Source organism: Salmo salar, chromosome 23 (genome assembly GCF_965601325.2).
Source record: "Salmo salar chromosome 23, fSalSal1, whole genome shotgun sequence".
In the NCBI taxonomy this organism is placed as follows: domain Eukaryota; kingdom Metazoa; phylum Chordata; class Actinopteri; order Salmoniformes; family Salmonidae; genus Salmo; species Salmo salar.
This window is the reverse complement of record NC_138313.1, coordinates 39915001-39934030: the sequence shown is the minus strand read 5'-3', so window position 1 is coordinate 39934030 and position 19030 is coordinate 39915001. Positions and strand designations below refer to the sequence as shown.

Sequence of the window (19030 nt, the reverse complement as noted above, 5' to 3'; positions counted from 1 at the left end):
AGCCTTGGCCAGGTCGATGAAGACGGCTGCACAGTACTGTCTTTTATCGATGGCGGTTATGATATCGTTTAGTACCTTGAGCGTGGCTGAGGTGCACCCATGACCAGCTCGGAAACCGGATTGCACAGCGGAGAAGGTACGGTGGGATTTGAAATGATCAGTGATCTGTTTATTAACCTCTTACATCTAGACGTTCCGCTAGCGGAACACCTGCTCCAATATCCAATGATAGGCGTGGCGCGAATTACAAATTCCTCAAAAATACAAAAACTTCAATTTTTCAAACATATGACTATTTTACAGCATTTTAAAGACAAGACTCTCCTTTATCTAACCACACTGTCCTATTTCAAAAAGGCTTTACAGCGAAAGCAAAACATTAGATTATGTCAGCAGAGTACCCGGCCAGAAATAATCAGACACCCATTTTTCAAGCTAGCATAATGCAGCACTAACCTTTGATGATCTTCATCAGATGACAACCCTAGGACATTATGTTATACAATACATTATAGTGCATGTGTTTCCCCTTGCCCACATATCTGTGTTTAATATTAGGCTACATATACAGCCAAAACATTAAGGAATGGCAGTACATCTGTGTCAGTCTCTCTTCCTCTCTCTCTTTTTTCTTCTATTGAATTTGATATAACACCATCTGTGTTTGTCATAGAGCGATGGGATTAGTTTCTGTGGATGCAGACAGATTTCCAGCATTGTGGTTCATTTGACAGGCCCTCTGATAAGTGAATTACAATTTCGGTAGGACTTTCCAGCCTCCAATGGTGGTGGATATGTCATGTAAACCTACACAAGAATCCCTAGTTAATTCAGTCAAATATGATTTTATATATTGACAAGTCAAATGACTGTTCTAACAATGGAAATGCAACTCCTCAAATATGGACGGCAGGCAGGAGGTGAGATCAGATGCGACCACAAGCCCATGAGAGGGCAGATACGTGGCTCTTCCTCTTTGCTACAGTTCAGAAACCCTAGTAGCCTCACTGGCTGAAGAAACAATGAGATTTACATTTTTTTTTTTTTAAGTGAAGCAAATAGCCTAAACATTGATAAAACAATTAAAATACACAAACAGCCCCCAACTTCCCCTTTAACAGATTCATTTGGATTATTTAGCATTGATGCAGTCAATGTTTTCTTTTAGTAGGCCTACATGATGACTTGTGTTTAATTAAAAGAACTGTATAAATGTCTAGTAGATGGCTATTGCCTTACCTATGTGTCATAAAAGCCAATCTAATGACTTCTTAAGCTATAGGGCAAGTATAGTGCAACTTTTGGTTCCAAATGATGTCTCACATTTAATTATTTGCAAACAGGGACAGTTTCGTTGAAAACAAGACACTGATTTCGCATTGAAGAAATATGATAAGATGAACACATGCACTATACAGTTGAAGTCAGAAGTTTACATACACTTAGGTTGGAGTCATTAACCTCTTGACGGTCGCCTAAGATAGGGGGCGCTACAGCGCTTTTTGAAAAAAAATCGTGCCCATTTTAAACGGCCTACTACTCAAACTCAGAAGCTAGGATATGCATGTAATTAATACTTGTGGATAGAAAACACCCTGAAGTTTCTAAAACTGTTTGAATGGTGTCTGTGAGTATAACTGAACTCATATGGCAGTCAAAACCCCGAGACAGATCAAAACAGGAAGTGGAATTTTGAATTGCGGACTCAACTTCATCTCGTTGCCTATAAATCACACCGTGAGCAATGGTTCATTGACTTCCACTAGATGTCCCCAGTCTTTACAAAGTGATTTGAGTCTCCTACTGTGAAAACTGACTGAATGACACGCTGTGGAACGTGGTCACATGAGGAGGGCCATCACCATTATGATGCCGGCGCCCCTGGCTACCCTCCCCTTTCGAAACGTTTATAAAGACCATGCAATCGTCCCCCTTGAATCTTATTGGAGCTCTGGTTGAAAAAGGCCCTAAAGATTTATGTTATACAACGTTTGACATGTTTGAACGAACCTAAATAAGAAAAAAATGCATTTTGTTGAAAGAGTAACCCTGCGCACGTCGGAACTTTTGGTGCAGCCTTCAGAACGCGCTAACAAGAACAAGCTATTGGAACATAAAGGATGAACTTTTTTTAACGAAAATACATTTGTTGTGGACCTGGGAATCCTGGAAGTGCCTAAGGATGAAGATAATCAAAGGTAAGGGATTATTGACAATAGTATACAAGACTAGATTTGATATGCGATTGTTCCAAGATGGCGCTGACCTGTATTGCTAGCCTATTGTTCTGAGTATCGCATCCCCTTTTATCTCAAAGTGTGATTACCCAGTAAAGTTATTTTTAAATCTGGCATTACAGGTGCTTTCAAGAGATATTCATCTATAAATCTTAGAATGACAATATTACATTTTAAAAATGTTTTCGAATAGTAATTTAGTAAATTGTAGCGCTGTTTCACCGGATGCATTTGAGGGAAAATAGTTAGTCAACGTTACGCGCCGATGTAAAATGCTGTTTTTATATATAAATATGAACTTTATCGAACAAAATAATGCATGTTTTGTGTAACATGATGTCCTAGGTGTGTCATCTGATGAAGATTGTCAAAGGTTAGTGCTGCGTTTAGCTGTTTTGTGGTTATTTGTGATGCATGTGGTTGGTTGGAAAATTCCAGTGGGTCAGAAGTTTACATACACTAAGTTGACTGTGCCTTTAAACAGCTTGGAAAATTCCAGATAATGATGTCATGGCTTTAGAAGCTTCTGATAGGCTAATTGACATCATTTGCGTTAATTGGAGGTGTATATGTGAATGTATTTCAAGGCCTACCTTCAAACTCGGCGCCTCTTTGCTAGACATCATGGGAAAATGAAATGAAATCAGCGAAGACCTCAGAAAAACAATTGTAGACCTCCGCAAGTCTGGTTCATCCTTGGGAGCAATTTCCAAAAGCCTGAAGGTACCATGTTCAACTGTACAAAAAATAGTACGCAAGTACAAAAACCTCGGGACCACACAGCCGTCATACTTCTCAGGAAGGAGACGCGTTCTGTCTCCTAGAGATGAATGTACTTTTGTGCAAAAAGGCCGCTCAGCAAGGAAGAAGCCACCGCTCCAAAAACCCCATAAAAACGCTACATTACAGTTTGCAACTGCACATGGGGACAAAGATCGAGCTTTTTGGAGAATTGTCCTCTGGTCTGACTAAATAAAAATAGAAGTGTTTGGCCATAATGACCATTGTTATGTTTGGAGGAAAAAAGGGGAGGCATGCAGGCAGAAGAACACCATCCCAATCGTGAAGCACGGGGGTGGCAGCATCATGTTGTGGAGGTGCTTTGCTGCAAGAGGAACTGGTGCACTTCACAAAATAGATGGCATCACGAGGAAGGAAAAGGATGTGGATATAGTGAAGCAACGTCTCAAGACATCAGTCAGGAAGTTAAAGCTTGGTCACAAATGGGTCTTCCAAATGTACAATCACCCCAAGCATACTTCCAAAGTTGTGGCAAAATGGCTTAAGGACAACAAAGTCAATGTATTGGAGTGGCCATCACAAAACCCTGACCTCAATCCTATAGAGAATTTGTGGGCAGAACTGAAAAATCGCTTGCGAGCAAGGAGGCCTAAGAACCTGACTCAGTTACACCAGCTCTGTCAGGAGGAATGGGCCAAAATTCACCCAACTTATTGTGGGAAGCTTGTGGAAGGCTACCCGGAACGTTTGACCCACGTTAAACAATTGAAAGGAAATGCTACCAAATACTAATTGAGCGTATGTAAGCTTCTGACCCACTGGGAATGTGATGAAAGAAATAAAAGCTGAAATAAATCATTCTCTCTACTTTTGTTCTGACATTTCACATTCTTATAATAGAGTGGTGATCCTAACTGACCTAAGACAGGGAATTTTTTTACTAGGATTTAAATGCCAGGAATTGTGAAAAACTGAGATTAAATGTATTTGGCTAAGGTGTATGTAAAGTTCCGACTTCAACTGTATATACAAAAGTATGTGGATGCCCCTTCAAATGAATGGATTCGGCTATTTCAGCCACGACAGGTGTATAAAATCGAGCACACAGCCATGCAATCTCCATAGACAAACATTGGCAGTAGAATGACCTTACTGAATAGCTCAGTGACTTAACGTGGCACCGTCATAGGATGCCACCTTTCCAACAAGTCAGTTCGTTAAATTTCTGCAAATCTAGAGCTTCCCCGGTCAACTGTAAGTGCTGTTATTGTGAAGTGGAAACGTCAAGGAGTAACAACGGCTCAGCCGTGAAGTGGTAGGCCACACAAGCTCACAGAACGGGACCACTGAGTGCTGAAGCGCGTAAAAATTGTCTGTCCTCGGCTGCAACACTCACTACCAAGTTCCAAACTGCCTCTGGAAGCAACTTCAGCACAACAACTATTCGGCGGGAGCTTCATGAAATGGGTTTCCATGGCCGAGCAGCCGCAGACAAGCCTAAGATCACCCTGCGCAAATCCAAGCGTCGGCTGGAGTGGTGTAAAGCTTGCCGCCATTGGACTCTTGAGCAGTGGAAATGCGTTCTATGGCGTGATGAATCAAGCTTCACCATCTAGCAGTCTGACGGACTGATCTGGGTTTGGCGGATGCCAGGACAATGCTACCTGCCTAGTGCATAGTGCCAATTGTAAAGTTTGGTGGGGGAGGAATAATGTTCTGGGGCTGTTTTTCATGGTTCAGGCTAGGCCCCTTACTTCCAGTGAAGGGAAATCTTAACGCTACAGCATACGATGACATTCTAGACGATTCTGTGCTTTCAACTTTGTGGCAACAGTTTGGGCAAGGACTTTTCCTGTTTTAGCATGACAATGCCCCCATGCACAAAGCAAGGTCTGTACAAAAATGGTTTGTTGAGATCAGTGTGGAAGAACTTGACTGGCCTGCACAGAGCCCTGACCTCAAATCCATCGAACACCTTTACGATGAATTGGAACGCCAACTACGAGCCAGGCCTAATTGGCCAACATCAGTGCCGACCTCACTAATGCTCTTGTGGCTGAATGGAAGCAAGTCTCCAGCAGTGTTCCAACATCGATTTGAAAGCCTTCCCAGAAGAGTAGAAGCAAAGGGGGACCAACTCCATATTAATGCCCATGATTTTGGAATGAGATGTTTAACAAGTAGGTGTCCACACACTTTTGGTCATGTCGTGTGCATATATTATTATTTTTATTTTTTTACCGATCCACCCCAATAAAAGGTGATCCGGCCCTTCTGGCATATGCCAGAATTTCCAGAAGGCCAATCCGCCAATGTCTCCAACTCTGTTCCTGGAGTGCGACCGTCCTGTAGGTTGTGGCTCCAGCCCTAATGTAGCACAATTGATTCTAATAATTAGCTGGTTGGTACATTTATTCAAGTTAGTTACAACTGGGGTTGGATTGAAAACCAACAGGAGGGTAGGGTAGCGCTCCAAGAACAGGGTTGGAGATCCCTGTGCCTAGTTTCCCAAAAGCATCTTAAGGCAAAGTGCGTTGTTAGAACCTTTGTAGGAGCATAGTTAAATCTATGAGCTGTTTCCCAAAACAATCATTATTAATTAAGGTGCACTTGATAACACTCGTAAACGAATGCTTGCCTCAGAACAGCTAAGTGCATCCTTACATTCTTTTTTGCCCTCCCGTGTCACTTTCTACACAGAAGATCTCCGCTAAACATAGAATCACATGGTTTATCTTATCTCTATGACTGCAGATAACTTCAGAACAAAGTTGACTACAAAATAAAGTTGCCTGTGTCTTTGCAATTGATACAAACATGACATAAAAATATTTTTCAAATGAAAACAGCAACCATTAAAATAAAGAGTGGGCCTATTTCAATCATATTGAAATACATTTCATATTCTATTTTGCTAATTGTAGACTGCCTGTAATTTGCCTCAATATATTTCATGATGTGTAGCCGAACGGGCGCAATGGGGCAAATTAGTGGTTTAATGCATTTTTATTTGGTAAGCATTAGAATAACCTGCCTCAATATTTGCAGCCATAAGGTGGTATAATCTCTCTAGGAATTGATCCGTCAATTCAAATGTTAAGACAAATTTTGAATGGAGAAAGTTTTCACTTTCTTTCGATCCCATCAGTATTGACACATACTTCAACAATGCACTTAGTGACTATTCTCTCGGCGTGTTGTTTTGGGAAACATGTGTTACATCTTCGGCCGTTGTGGGGAAGATGCATCATTAAAAAACTCATAAGGCTAAATGCCATTGCTATCAGGAAACCGTTCCAAGGACATTAAAAAATCAAGAATGGGCCACTTCAGTCCTCAGTGGCCAGAGTGATGTCACACTTCTTCCCCATCCCTAGATAACACAGCTGATTAAACTAATTGTATTTTAAACTAAATATTATGATTAGTTGATTATTGGAGTCAGGTGTGTTAGCTGGGGCTGGTGCAAAAGTGTGACACCAATCAGGCCCCCGAGGACTGGAGTTGACCATCCCTATTATAAATGAAGATACTTGACAGTATTGAGATACATCCAGTTCAGATTGTAGTATATTTGCAGCTCTGTAACATGTCTGGAACATCATTAGGTAAATCAAACAAGGGGTGGAGTCAAACTAAGACAAAGGGATACAAAATGGCTGTTCAGAGACACTGTAGTTATTGCAAATGTCAAAGAAATATGTACAATTGACACTAGAAACTAGAGAATAATGGCATTCTGTATTACATTCCTCCTACTTCTTACCTTTGGCTGTTCAGCTACAGTTCAGCAGCTTTATCGGGAAGCGAGATCTCAGAGCCAAGTGGCACATGCCCCTGGGAGATTTGTTCCACAGTATAGGCCTGCTCAAGAACCAGCCAGATTTCAACCAAGGCCTGTGCAATGGCCCTCCAGGGTCCAGACACCGACGCAAGTTCAAAACCCTTTCCTCCAGTCAAAGCAGACCTTCAATGAGCCTTTGACCTGGAGATTTCCTGAAGATCCAGTCAAAGAGGTGCAGTTGGCTATTGATGAGCAGAGACCACTGCCTGTGCCTGCCAGTAGCGTTGCAGTTCAATGTGGGGAGACTGCTGCTCGTGTGGAAGTCAAGCGAGATCTGCTCGGTATCGGCCAACTCATTCACCCAGAGGATCTTACCTTGGGAGGCTGTGCTGTCACTGGGGAGGATGCTTCCGCTCAAGTTCTGATCTTTGTCACTGAGCTGCACGGATGTGGGAGCACTCTAACGGTAACATTGAGCATTAGCATCGTTATGACTTTTCTAGGTTGACTACCATTGATTTTCTTACAATGCCATTTGCTGCTCTGATTCCAGATGACTGAAGATTCACTTGTCTATGTCTTCACACTCCGTTATACACCAGCCACCCTGGGCAGCAGCCCCATTGTTCGGACTAGAGAAGTGGTGGTCTGGGTTGAGTGCCACTATCAAAGGTGAGTTGACTACACCTGCATTGTGTTTTATTTTCTTCAGTTCAATCAACTTTCGATATACTTCCTTGGCCAGTTGGTTTCACATTTAAAGACTCCTTTACAGAAAGCATGATGTGAGCAGTGACTCAGTGAAGCCCACCTGGAATCCCTATGCCTCCACTAAGGTTGCAGAGGAGCTCCTCTACTTCTCCCTGAGGCTAATGACTGGTTAGTAACTGCTTGTCCTTGCCATATTGGCATTGCTCTTGACAGGCACTGACTTAAGTGCTGTCTCTGCACTTGTTTGTAAACTATGGTAGTGCCAACTGGCAAATGTAACCGCCACTGAGTTATTGGAATGAGGTGGCTACCCCAGAGTACAAAAGGATGGCAGTTATATTTGCCATGATAAAGCCACACTGCTGATAAACTAGAGCAGGGTCTGTACATCTGACTTGGAATGAGTATTAGACTGTGCCCTTGTCTTCGCAGACAACTGGCAGTTGGAGAGACCCAGCAAAGAGTACGTCCTTGGAGATAATATTAACTTTGAAGCTTCTGTCGTCCAGTTCTACCATGTGCCCCTCCGAGTCTTTGTGGACAACTGTGTAGCCACAGTCATCCCAAACACCAACACTGTCCCAAGATATGCCTTCATCGAGAACCGTGGGTGAGTATCCTTTGTAAGGTACTTGATCTAGATCAAGGACTAATTGTTTGCTTTAATCTGCTAAGGAAAGCATTTCCCATTCCCTCCACCTGCCCACACTTCAGATCAACAGCCATCTTGAATGGCATCCCTCCAGAGTTTCAGCAGTGTAGGTAGCCTAATTTTTTTTGTTTGTGGCCTTCAGTTGTCTGGTCGACACCAAGCTGACAGGCTCCAGGTCCCAGTTCAGACCTCGCACCATGGATGACACGCTCCAGTTCCAGATAGAAGCCTTTAGGTTTCATGTTGTGAACACTGGCTCAGTGAGTAGTTAATCCTGAGATCTAGTGCAAATTAGCTTCGGAATGTCCAAATGTATAGAATTGGCAGGTTTGTTGAGCTTCAATCATAAATTAAGTAGAGTATGCCCAATATGGCTTGTGTTGGACCCAACATGACGTTGCTTTAAATTGGTGTCAAATCTACTAATTCTTATGTGGTACCAATGCTGCGACTTCAACAGCTATACATTACCTGCCTCCTGAAAGCCACAACAGCTTCAGCCCCAATTGATCATGAGAACAAGGCTTGTTCCTTCTCGAATGGGTAAGTCTGGGTATATATGGCAGGGTGTGCACTTTGCTTGTACGTACTATATGCAACACTCTCTTTTCAATAGATGGAGCGAGGCCAGTAAGAAAGACCAGGTGTGTGGCTGTTGTGACACAGACTGTGGCATGAGAAGGGAACCGGCTCCAGGTACATGTGCACTTCAGTCCAGTGTTGCTCAATCCATTCCTGGATGCCTCCCTGGGGTGCACATTTTTGTCCTACTCCAATACCTAGGTACTTGATTCACCTAAACCTTTGGCTAAATTGGTGGTCAGTGCTTGGCTGGAACAAAAAAGTGCACCCACTGAGTCACCCAGGAATTGCCTGAGAAACAATGCTTTTGTGAAGTTTGATTCTGAGTTCTCCCTATATAGACATGGTCTTCTGCTCTTAGGTTTCCAGTGGGAGCAGGACATTTCTGTTGGTCCTCTCAACATAAAGGAAAAGCTTCTTGACTGATGGTGTAACTCTCAACTGGACTGACTTTCCTGCCCAAATGCATTCTGGATGATAAAAAAATATCTAGATTAAGGTTTTTGTCTTGTGTATTTTGTTCATTGACTAGCATGAGCTTTTGTAATGCCCAGGTCTAAAATGAAGTTCCTCAACTCCCTGATTCTGTATCTTGAAAGTTAAGATATAACTTGATTGCTGACATAATGTTTTGGTACAAAACTCAGCAAAAAAAGAAACGCCCCTTTTTCAGTACCCTGTCTTTCAAAGATGATTCTTAAATCTGAATAACTTCACAGATCTTCATTGTCAAATTTTATTAGTCACATGTGCCGAATACAACAGGTGTAGACCTTACAGTGAAATGCTTAAACAATTAATGAACATGCACCTGTGGAACGGTTAAGACAGTAACAGCTTACAGACAAGGGCAATTAAGGTGACAGTTATGATAACTAAAGAGGCCTTTCTACTGACTCTGGAAAAACACCAAAAGAAAGATGCCCAGGGTCCCTACTCATCTGTGTGAATGTGCCTGCAAGGAGGTGTGAAGACTGCAGATGTGGCCAGGGCAATTAATTGCAATGTCCTTACTGTGAGACGCCTGCTACAGGACGGCCAGCTGATCGTCCTCACAGTGGCAGATCATGTGTAACAACACCTGCACACGATCGGTACATCTGAAAATCACACCTGCGGGACCGGTACAGGATGGCAACAACTGCCTGAGTTACACCAGGAACGCACAATCCCTCTCAGTGCTCAGACTGTCAGCAATAGGCTGGACTGAGGGCTTGTAGGCCTGTTGTAAGGCAGGTCATCACCGGCAACAACATTGCCTATGGGCACAAACCCACGGTCGCTGGACCAGACAGGACTGGCAAAAAGTGCTCTTCACGGAGGAGTCGCGGTTTTGTCTCACCGGGGGGATGGTCGGCTTCTCGTTTATCGTCGAAGGCATGAGCATTACACCGGGTCCTGTACTCTGGGACGGAATTGAGGTGGAGGGTCCGTCATGGTCTGGGGCGGTGTCACAACATCATCGGACTGAGCTTGTGCGTTACAGGGCAGACATCCTCCTGTTGTGCTCATCCTGACATGACCTGTTGAATCGGATGAGGGCTAGAGCCATTTCCACCCCCCCCCCCCCCAGAAAAGTCCGGGAACTTGCACGTGCCTTGGTGGAAGAGTGGACTATCATCTCACAGCAAGAACTGGCAAATCTGGTGCACTCCATGAGGAGATGCACTGCAGTACTTAATGTAGCTGGTGGGTTGCAGTATATTGTAGCTGGTGGCCACACCAGATACTGACTGTTACTTTTGATTTTGACCCCCCCCCCTTTGTTCTGGGACACATTATTCCATTTCTGTTAGTCACATGTCTGTGGAACTTGTTCCCTTTGCCTCAGTTGTTGAATCTTATGTTCAAACAAATATTTACACGTTAAGTTTGCAGAAAATAAACGCAGTTGACGGTGAGAGGACGTTTCTTTATTTGCTGAGTTTATATCAACAATGGACTGATGAATTGAATACCTGAAGTTTTGGGTGGAGTGTTCCTTTTAACCAGTCAACTTCAGCAGTGAGGCAAAGGTACACATTTCAGGGTTTGAAATTGCCCTGTCTCATGACTTAAATATTGATAAAACAATTAAAATACAGTCCTGGTGGGGCTACCTGTCACGTCCTGGCCAGTATAAGGGTTAATTGTTATTGTAGTTTGGTCAGGATGTGGCAGAGGGTATTTGTTTTATGTGGTCCGGGGTGGTGTTTTGGTAAAAGGGTGTTTGATTTAGTATTTTCGGGTTTTTGGTCTATGTTTATGTATTTCTAGGTGTAGTCTAGTAAGTGTGTTTCTATGTAGAGTTAATTGGGGTGGACTTCCAATTGCAGGCAGCTGTGTGGTGTTGCCTTTGATTGGAAGTCCTATATTAGTTGGGTGTGTTTGTCTGTGTGTTTGTTGGAGATTGTTCTGTGTTTAGCCTTGTGCCTTGCCAGACTGTCTGTATATCGTTCGTTCACTTGTTTTGTTATTTTGGTGTTCATTTTGGGAAGTTAATAAACGTCAAGATGAGCTTACACATACCTGCTGCGTTTTGGTCCTCCATTACCGACGAAAACCGTGACACTACCACTCATAGGAACCATCTGATATACAATTTCCCATAAACTTCCTGGGGGGGAAGTGGTCTATTCCAATGTACTATATCCAGCCCATTAAAATGTGAATCAATGGACTGCAACAATGCAAATTATATTTTAGGTTGTCACAACCAATAGTAATAAAATGACTAGTCTCTACCAAACCATTACATTAGTCTTTTTTAGTTGCAGGGTGTATTCCTGACTAATGGAAAAGTAGTCAACACTTTTAGTTCAGGAACTGTGGGTTAGATTTAAAAAGGACTTAATACTTTTTAGTGGGCGGGGACAAATAGAAAATACATGACCCTTCGATGTTGATTAGAGTAGCTATGCCGTAAAAGCTGTCTCGATTACATGTAATGATTTACGAAACCCTGAAATGGGGTCTTTGCAGGCTTCGTAGCAGTGAATGCATTGTGTTACAAGCTCAATTGCTGGTATTTTTAGAAAGTGTTTGAAATGTTTTTTTGTTTTATAAAAAATTATTGAACCTTTATTTAACCAGGTAGGCTAGTTGAGAACAAGTTCTCATTTGCAACTGCGACCTGGCCAAGATAAAGCATAGCAGTTCGACACATACAACAACACAGTTACACATGGAATAAACAAAACATAGTCAATAATACAGATGAAAAAAAGTCTATATACAGTGAGTAAAAATGAGGTAAGATAAGGGAGTTAAGGCAATAAATAGGCCATGGTGGCGAAGTAATTACAAAATAGCAATTAAACACTGGAATGGTAGATATGCAGAAGATTAACGTGCAAGTAGTGATACTGGGGTGCAAAGGAGCAAGATAAATAAATACAGTATGGGGATGAGGTAGTTGGATGGGCTGTTTACAGATGGGCTATGTGCAGTGATCTGTGAGCTGCTCTGACAGCTGGTGCTTAAAGCTAGTGAGGGAGAAATGAGTCTCCAGCTTCAGTGATTTTTGTAGTTCGTTCCAGTCATTGGCAGCAGAGAACTGGAAGGAAAGGCGGCCAAAGGAGGAATTGGCTTTGGGGGTGACCAGTGAGATATACCTACTGGAGCGCGTGCTATGAGTGGGTGCTGCTATGGTGACCAGTGAGCTGAGATAAGGCGGGGCTTTACCTAGCAGAGACTTGTAGATGACCTGGAGCCAGTGGGTTTGGCGACGAGTATGAAGCGAGGGCCAGCCAACGAGAGCGTACAGGTGGCAGTGGTGGGTAGTATATGGGGCTTTGGTGACAAAACGGATGGCACTGTGATAGACTGCATCCAATTTGTTGAGTAGAGTGTTGGAGGCTATTTTATTTCTCGAGGATCGGTAGGATGGTCAGTTTTACGAGGGTATGTTTGGCGGCGTGAGTGAAGGAGCCTTTGTTGCAAAATAGAAAGCCGATTCTAGATTTGATTTTGGATTGGAGGTGTTTAATATGAGTCTGGAAGGAGAGTTTACAGTCTAGCCAGACACCTAAATATTTGTAGTTGTCCACGTATTCTAGGTCAGAACCGTCCAGAGTAGTGATGCTAGTCGGGCGGGCGGGTGCGGGCAGCGAACAGTTGAAAAGCATGCATTTGGTTTTACTAGCGTTTAAGAGCAGTTGGAGGCCACAGAAGGAGTTTTGTATGGCATTGAAGCTCGTTTGGAGGTTAGTTAACACAGTGTCCAAAGAAGGGCCAGATGTATACAGAATGGTGTCGTCTGCGTAGAAGTGGATCAGGGAATCACCCGCAGCAAGAGCGAAATCGTTGATATATATACAGAGAAAAGAGTCGGCCCGAGAATTGAACCCTGTGGTACCCCCATAGAGACTGCCAGAGGTCCGGACAACAGGCCCTCTCATTTGACACACTGAACTCTGTCTGCGAAGTAGTTGGTGAACCAGGCGAGGCAGTCATTTGAGAAACCAAGGCTATTGAGTCTGCCGATAAGAATGTGGTGATTGACAGAGTCGAAAGCCTTGGCCAGGTCGATGAAGACGGCTGCACAGTACTGTCTTTTATCGATGGCGGTTATATGATATCGTTTAGTACCTTGAGCGTGGCTGAGGTGCACCCATGACCAGCTCGGAAACCGGATTGCACAGCGGAGAAGGTACGGTGGGATTTGAAATGATCAGTGATCTGTTTATTAACTTGGCTTTCAAAGACTTTAGAAAGGCAGGGCAGGATGGATATAGGTCTATAACAGTTTGGGTCTAGAGTGTCACCCCCTTTGAAGAGGGGGATGACCGCGGCAGCTTTCCAATCTTTAGGGATCTCGGACGATACGAAAGAGCGGTTCAACAGACTAGTAATAGGGGTTGCAACAATGGCGGCGGATAATTTTAGAAAGAGAGGGTCCAGATATGCCAATTCCGTTTCAAATCGTGTTTGATGCATTTCACACAACTCCATGAAACACCTCTTATTCCTCCACACATTCATAAAAATCCATATTTATCCACCATAATAGAAGTGGAAAGGGTCCAACGGATTTGCAGACTTCCATTCTTCTGGAGTTCTCCAGCTGTAAAAAAACAGAAACAAACAAGTTAAATTATGCAAATGTTCAACTGCAAGACATGGTGAAATTTTGGAAAAAATGAAGATGCAATACTTTTGATTTTCAGTAAATACAGTGAACGACTTAGGTTACAAAATAATTATATCCAGCTTTTATTCGGTATGTTTATTTCAATGCAAAAGCTTTCAAATGAGATTTGTTTAACCTTTCATAACAGAGCACTGGGTGTAGCAAGTTAAACTCACCAATCTCTAGGCAACACTAAACCCATTATTACATTAATTAACCCTTATGGCTTTGCCTTTTGCAGTGCTATTACAACAGAAGCTTTATCAAAATTATTCAATAGAACATTTGAGGTAAACCAAGAACCTGACAATGTTAAGTGTACGACAACAAAGTTCTTTTATGCTTTTGAGCAATTTTTTGAAAAACTTTTTGATGGCTCTAATTTGCACCTCCGGGGTGTTGCATCTGTCATTGTGTTTATCGCTCTCTGAATAATACTCTCGCTCTCTGTGAAATAATTCTAATGTTAAGGAAACATTTGAACGGTGAAAGCTTACCCTAGAGCAGCGCTGCCTTTCAATCCTATCCTCTTTTTCTTATAGATGACCACTGGCTTATAATGCCTTGTTAATTATAGTGCATGTGTTTCCCCTTGCCCACATATCTGTGTTTAATATTAGGCTACATATACAGCCAAAACATTAAGGAATGGCAGTACATCTGTGTCAGTCTCTCTTCCTCTCTCTCTTTTTTCTTCTATTGAATTTGATATAACACCATCTGTGTTTGTCATAGAGCGATGGGATTAGTTTCTGTGGATGCAGACAGATTTCCAGCATTGTGGTTCATTTGACAGGCCCTCTGATAAGTGAATTACAATTTCGGTAGGTGAGATCAGATGCGACCACTAGCCCATGAGAGGGCAGATACGTGGCTCTTCCTCTTTGCTACAGTTCAGAAACCCTAGTAGCCTCACTGGCTGAAGAAACAATGAGATTTACATTTTTTTTACATTTTTTTTTTAGAAGTGAAGCAAATAGCCTAAACATTGATAAAACAATTAAAATACACAAACAGCCCCCAACTTCCCCTTTAACAGATTCATTTGGATTATTTAGCATTGATGCAGTCAATGTATTCTTTTAGTTGGCCTACATGATGACTTGTGTTTAATTAAAAGAACTGTATAAATGTCTAGTAGATGGCTATTGCCTTACCTATGTGTCATAAAAGCCAATCTAATGACTTCTTAAGCTATAGTGCAAGTATAGTGCAACTTTTGGTTCCAAATGATGTCTCACATTGAAATATTTGCAAACAGGGACAGTTTCGTTGAAAACAAGACACTGATTTCGCATTGAAGAAATATGATAAGATGAACACATGCACTATACAGTTGAAGTCGGAAGTTTACATACACTTAGGTTGGAGTCATTAACCTCTTGATGGTCGCCTAGGATAGGGGGCGCTACAGCGCTTTTTCAAAAAAAATCATGCCCATTTTAAACGGCCTACTACTCAAACTCAGAAGCTAGGATATGCATATAATTAATACTTGTGGATAGAAAACACCCTAAAGTTTCTAAAACTGTTTGAATGGTGTATGTGAGTATAACAGAACTCATATGGCAGTCAAAACTCCGAGACAGATCAAAACAGGAAGTGGAATTCTGAATTGCGGACTCAACTTCATCTCGTTGCCTATAAATCACACCGTGAGCAATGGTTCATTGAGCACTTCCTATTGCTTCCACTAGATGTCCCCAGTCTTTACAAAGTGATTTGAGTCTCCTACTGTGAAAACTGACTGAACGACACGCTGTGGAACGTGGTCACATGAGGAGGGCCATCACCATTATGATGCCGGCGCCCCTGGCTACCCTCCCCTTTCGAAACGTTTATAAAGACAATGCAATCGTCCCCCTTGAATCTTATTGGAGCTCTGGTTGAAAAAGGCCCTAAAGATTTATGTTATACAACATTTGACATGTTTGAACGAACCCAAATAAGAAAAAAATGCATTTTGTTGAAAGAGTAGCCCCGCGCACGTCGGAACTTTTGGTGCAGCCTTCAGAACGCGCTAACAAGAACAAGCTATTGGAACATAAAGGATGAACTTTTTTTAACGAAAATACATTTGTTGTGGACCTGGGATTCCTGGAAGTGCCTAAGGATGAAGATAATCAAAGGTAAGGGATTATTGACAATGGTATACAAGACTAGATTTGATATGCGATTGTTCCAAGATGGCGCTGACCTGTATTGCTAGCCTATTGTTCTGAGTATCGCATCCCCTTTTATCGCAAAGTGTGATTACCCAGTAAAGTTATTTTTAAATCTGGCATTACAGGTGCTTTCAAGAGATATTCATCTATAAATCTTAGAATGACAATATTACATTTTAAAAATGTTTTCGAATAGTAATTTAGTAAATTGTAGCGCTGTTTCACCGGATGCATTTGAGGGAAAATAGTTAGTCAACGTTACGCGCCGATGTAAAATGCTGTTTTTATATATAAATATCAACTTTATCGAACAAAATAATGCATGTATTGTGTAACATGATGTCCTAGGTGTGTCATCTGATGAAGATTGTCAAAGGTTAGTGCTGCGTTTAGCTGTTTTTTGGTTATTTGTGATGCATGTGGTTGGTCGGAAAATGGCTATGTGGCTACTTTTACGATATACTCCTCTAACATAATCTAATGTTTTGCTTTTGCTGTAAAGCCTTTTTGAAATCGGACAACGTGGTTCGATTCAGGTGAGGTGTATCTATAAAACGATTTAATTTGAAAAAAAAATTGAAAAAAATAAATATTACATTTGGTTATGCTAATGGCGATAGGATTTTTCGCTGGATGTCCGTCCTGCATACGGGACGGAGCCCGACCAGTGGTTAAAACTCGTTTTTCAACCACTACACAAATGTCTTGTTAACAAACTATAGTTTTAGCAAGTCGGTTACGACATCTACTTTGTGCGTGACACAAGTAATTTTTCCAACAATTGTTTACAGACAGATTATTTCACTTCTAATTCACTGTATCACAATTCCAGTGGGTCAGAAGTTTACATACACTAAGTTGACTGTGCCTTTAAACAGCTTGGAAAATTCCAGAAAATGATGTCATGGCTTTAGAAGCTTCTGATAGGCTAATTGACATCATTTGCGTTAATTGGAGGTGTACATGTGAATGTATTTCAAGGCCTACCTTCAAACTCGGCGCCTCTTTGCTAGACATCATGGGAAAATGAAATGAAATCAGCGAAGACCTCAGAAAAACAATTGTAGACCTCCGCAAGTCTGGTTCATCCTTGGGAGCAATTTCCAAAAGCCTGAAGGTACCATGTTCAACTGTACAAAAAATAGTACGCAAGTACAAAAACCTTGGGACCACGCAGCCGTCATACTTCTCAGGAAGGAGACGCGTTCTGTCCCCTAGAGATGAATGTACTTTTGTGCAAAAAGGCCGCTCAGCATGGAAGAAGCCACCGCTCCAAAACCCCCATAAAAACGCTACATTACAGTTTGCAACTGCACATGGGGACAAAGATCGAGCTTTTTGGAGAATTGTCCTCTGGTCTGACTAAATAAAAATAGAAGTGTTTGGCCATAATGACCATTGTTATGTTTGGAGGAAAAATGGGGAGGCATGCAAGCAGAAGAACACCATCCCAATCGTGAAGCACGGGGGTGGCAGCATCATGTTGTGGAGGTGCTTTGCTGCAAGAGGAACTGGTGCACTTCACAAAATAGATGGCATCACGAGGTAGGAAAAGGATGTGGATATATTGAAGCAATGTCTCAAGACATCAGTCAGGAAGTTAAAGCTTGGTCACAAATGGGTCTTCCAAATGTACAATCACCCCAAGCATACTTCCAAAGTTGTGGCAAAATGGCTTAACCTCTATGGGCTAGGTGGGACGCTTGCGTCCCACCTACTCAACAGCCAGTTGAATCCTGTGGCGCGTTATTCAAATCCTTAGATATGCTATTACTTCAATTTTTCTAAAATATGACTATTTTACACCATTTTAAAGATAAGACTCTCGTTAATCTAACCACACTGTCCGATTTCAAAAAGGCTTTACAACGAAAGCAAAACATTAGATTATGTCAGCAGAGTACCGAGCCAGAAATAATCAGACACCCATTTTTCAAGCTAGCATATAATGTCACATAAACCCAAACCACAGCTAAATGTAGCACTAACCTTTGATGATCTTCATCAGATGACAACCCTAGGACATTATGTTATACAATACATGCATGTTTTGTTCAATCAAGTTCATATTTATATCAAAAACCAGCTTTTTACATTAGCATGTGACTAGCATGTGACTAGCATTCCCACCGAATACTGCCGGTGAATTTACTAAATCTCAGACAGGCCACTTCCTGCTTGAAATCTTCTCAGGTTTTGGCCTGCCATAGGAGTTCTGTTATACTCACAGACACCATTCAAACAGTTTTAGAAACTTTAGGGTGTTTTCTATCCAAAGCCAATAATTATATGCATATTCTTGTTACTGGGCAGGAGTAGTAACCAGATTAAATCGGGTACGTTTTTTTATCCAGCCGTGTCAATACTGCCCCCTAGCCCTAACAGGTTAAGGACAACAAAGTCAATGTATTGGAGTGGCCATCACAAAACCCTGACCTCAATCCTATAGAGAATTTGTGGGCAGAACTGAAAAATCGCTTGCGAGCAAGGAGGCCTAAGAACCTGACTCAGTTACACCAGCTCTGTCAGGAGGAATGGGCCAAAATTCACCCAACTTATTGTGGGAAGCTTGTGGAAGGCTACCCGGAACGTTTGACCCAAGTTAAACAATTGAAAGGAAATGCTACCAAATACTAATTGAGCGTATGTAAGCTTCTGACCCACTGGGAATGTGATGAAAGAAATAAAAGCTGAAATAAATCATTCTCTCTACTTTTATTCTGACATTTCACATTCTTAAAATAGAGTGGTGATCCTAACTGACCTAAGACAGGGAATTTTTTTACTAGGATTTAAATGTCAGGAATTGTGAAAAACTGAGATTAAATGTATTTGGCTAAGGTGTATGTAAAGTTCCGACTTCAACTGTATATACAAAAGTATGTGGATGCCCCTTCAAATGAATGGATTCGGCTATTTCAGCCGTGACAGGTGTATAAAATCGAGCACACAGCCATGCAATCTCCATAGACAAACATTGGCAGTAGAATGACCTTACTGAATAGCTCAGTGACTTAACGTGACACCGTCATAGGATGCCACCTTTCC

The 19030-nt window shown here is 42.0% G+C and overlaps 1 protein-coding gene across 1 annotated transcript; it reads left to right on the top strand.

The window, feature by feature from the left end:
- Positions 1 to 6615: 6615 nt before the first annotated feature.
- Positions 6616 to 9202, top strand: LOC106597951 (zona pellucida sperm-binding protein 3). The gene is made up of 8 exons (XM_014188891.3): positions 6616 to 7228; positions 7316 to 7434; positions 7538 to 7641; positions 7906 to 8083; positions 8268 to 8385; positions 8586 to 8668; positions 8742 to 8821; positions 9069 to 9202. Exons 1-8 carry the CDS (start codon positions 6710 to 6712, stop codon positions 9131 to 9133), a joined length of 1266 nt encoding a protein of 421 aa, XP_014044366.1. The 5' UTR covers positions 6616 to 6709; the 3' UTR covers positions 9134 to 9202.
- Positions 9203 to 19030: the final 9828 nt, after the last annotated feature.

Excerpts from the sequence above, each read along its gene's own strand:
- LOC106597951 (XM_014188891.3), top strand. The coding sequence starts at position 6,710 with ATGGCATTCTGTATTACATTCCTCCTACTTCTTACCTTTGGCTGTTCA. Across the intron at positions 7,642-7,905 it reads CTCCCTGAGGCTAATGACTG|ACAACTGGCAGTTGGAGAGA; the intron begins GTTAGTAACTGC and ends TTGTCTTCGCAG. Across the intron at positions 8,822-9,068 it reads GAGAAGGGAACCGGCTCCAG|GTTTCCAGTGGGAGCAGGAC; the intron begins GTACATGTGCAC and ends TTCTGCTCTTAG.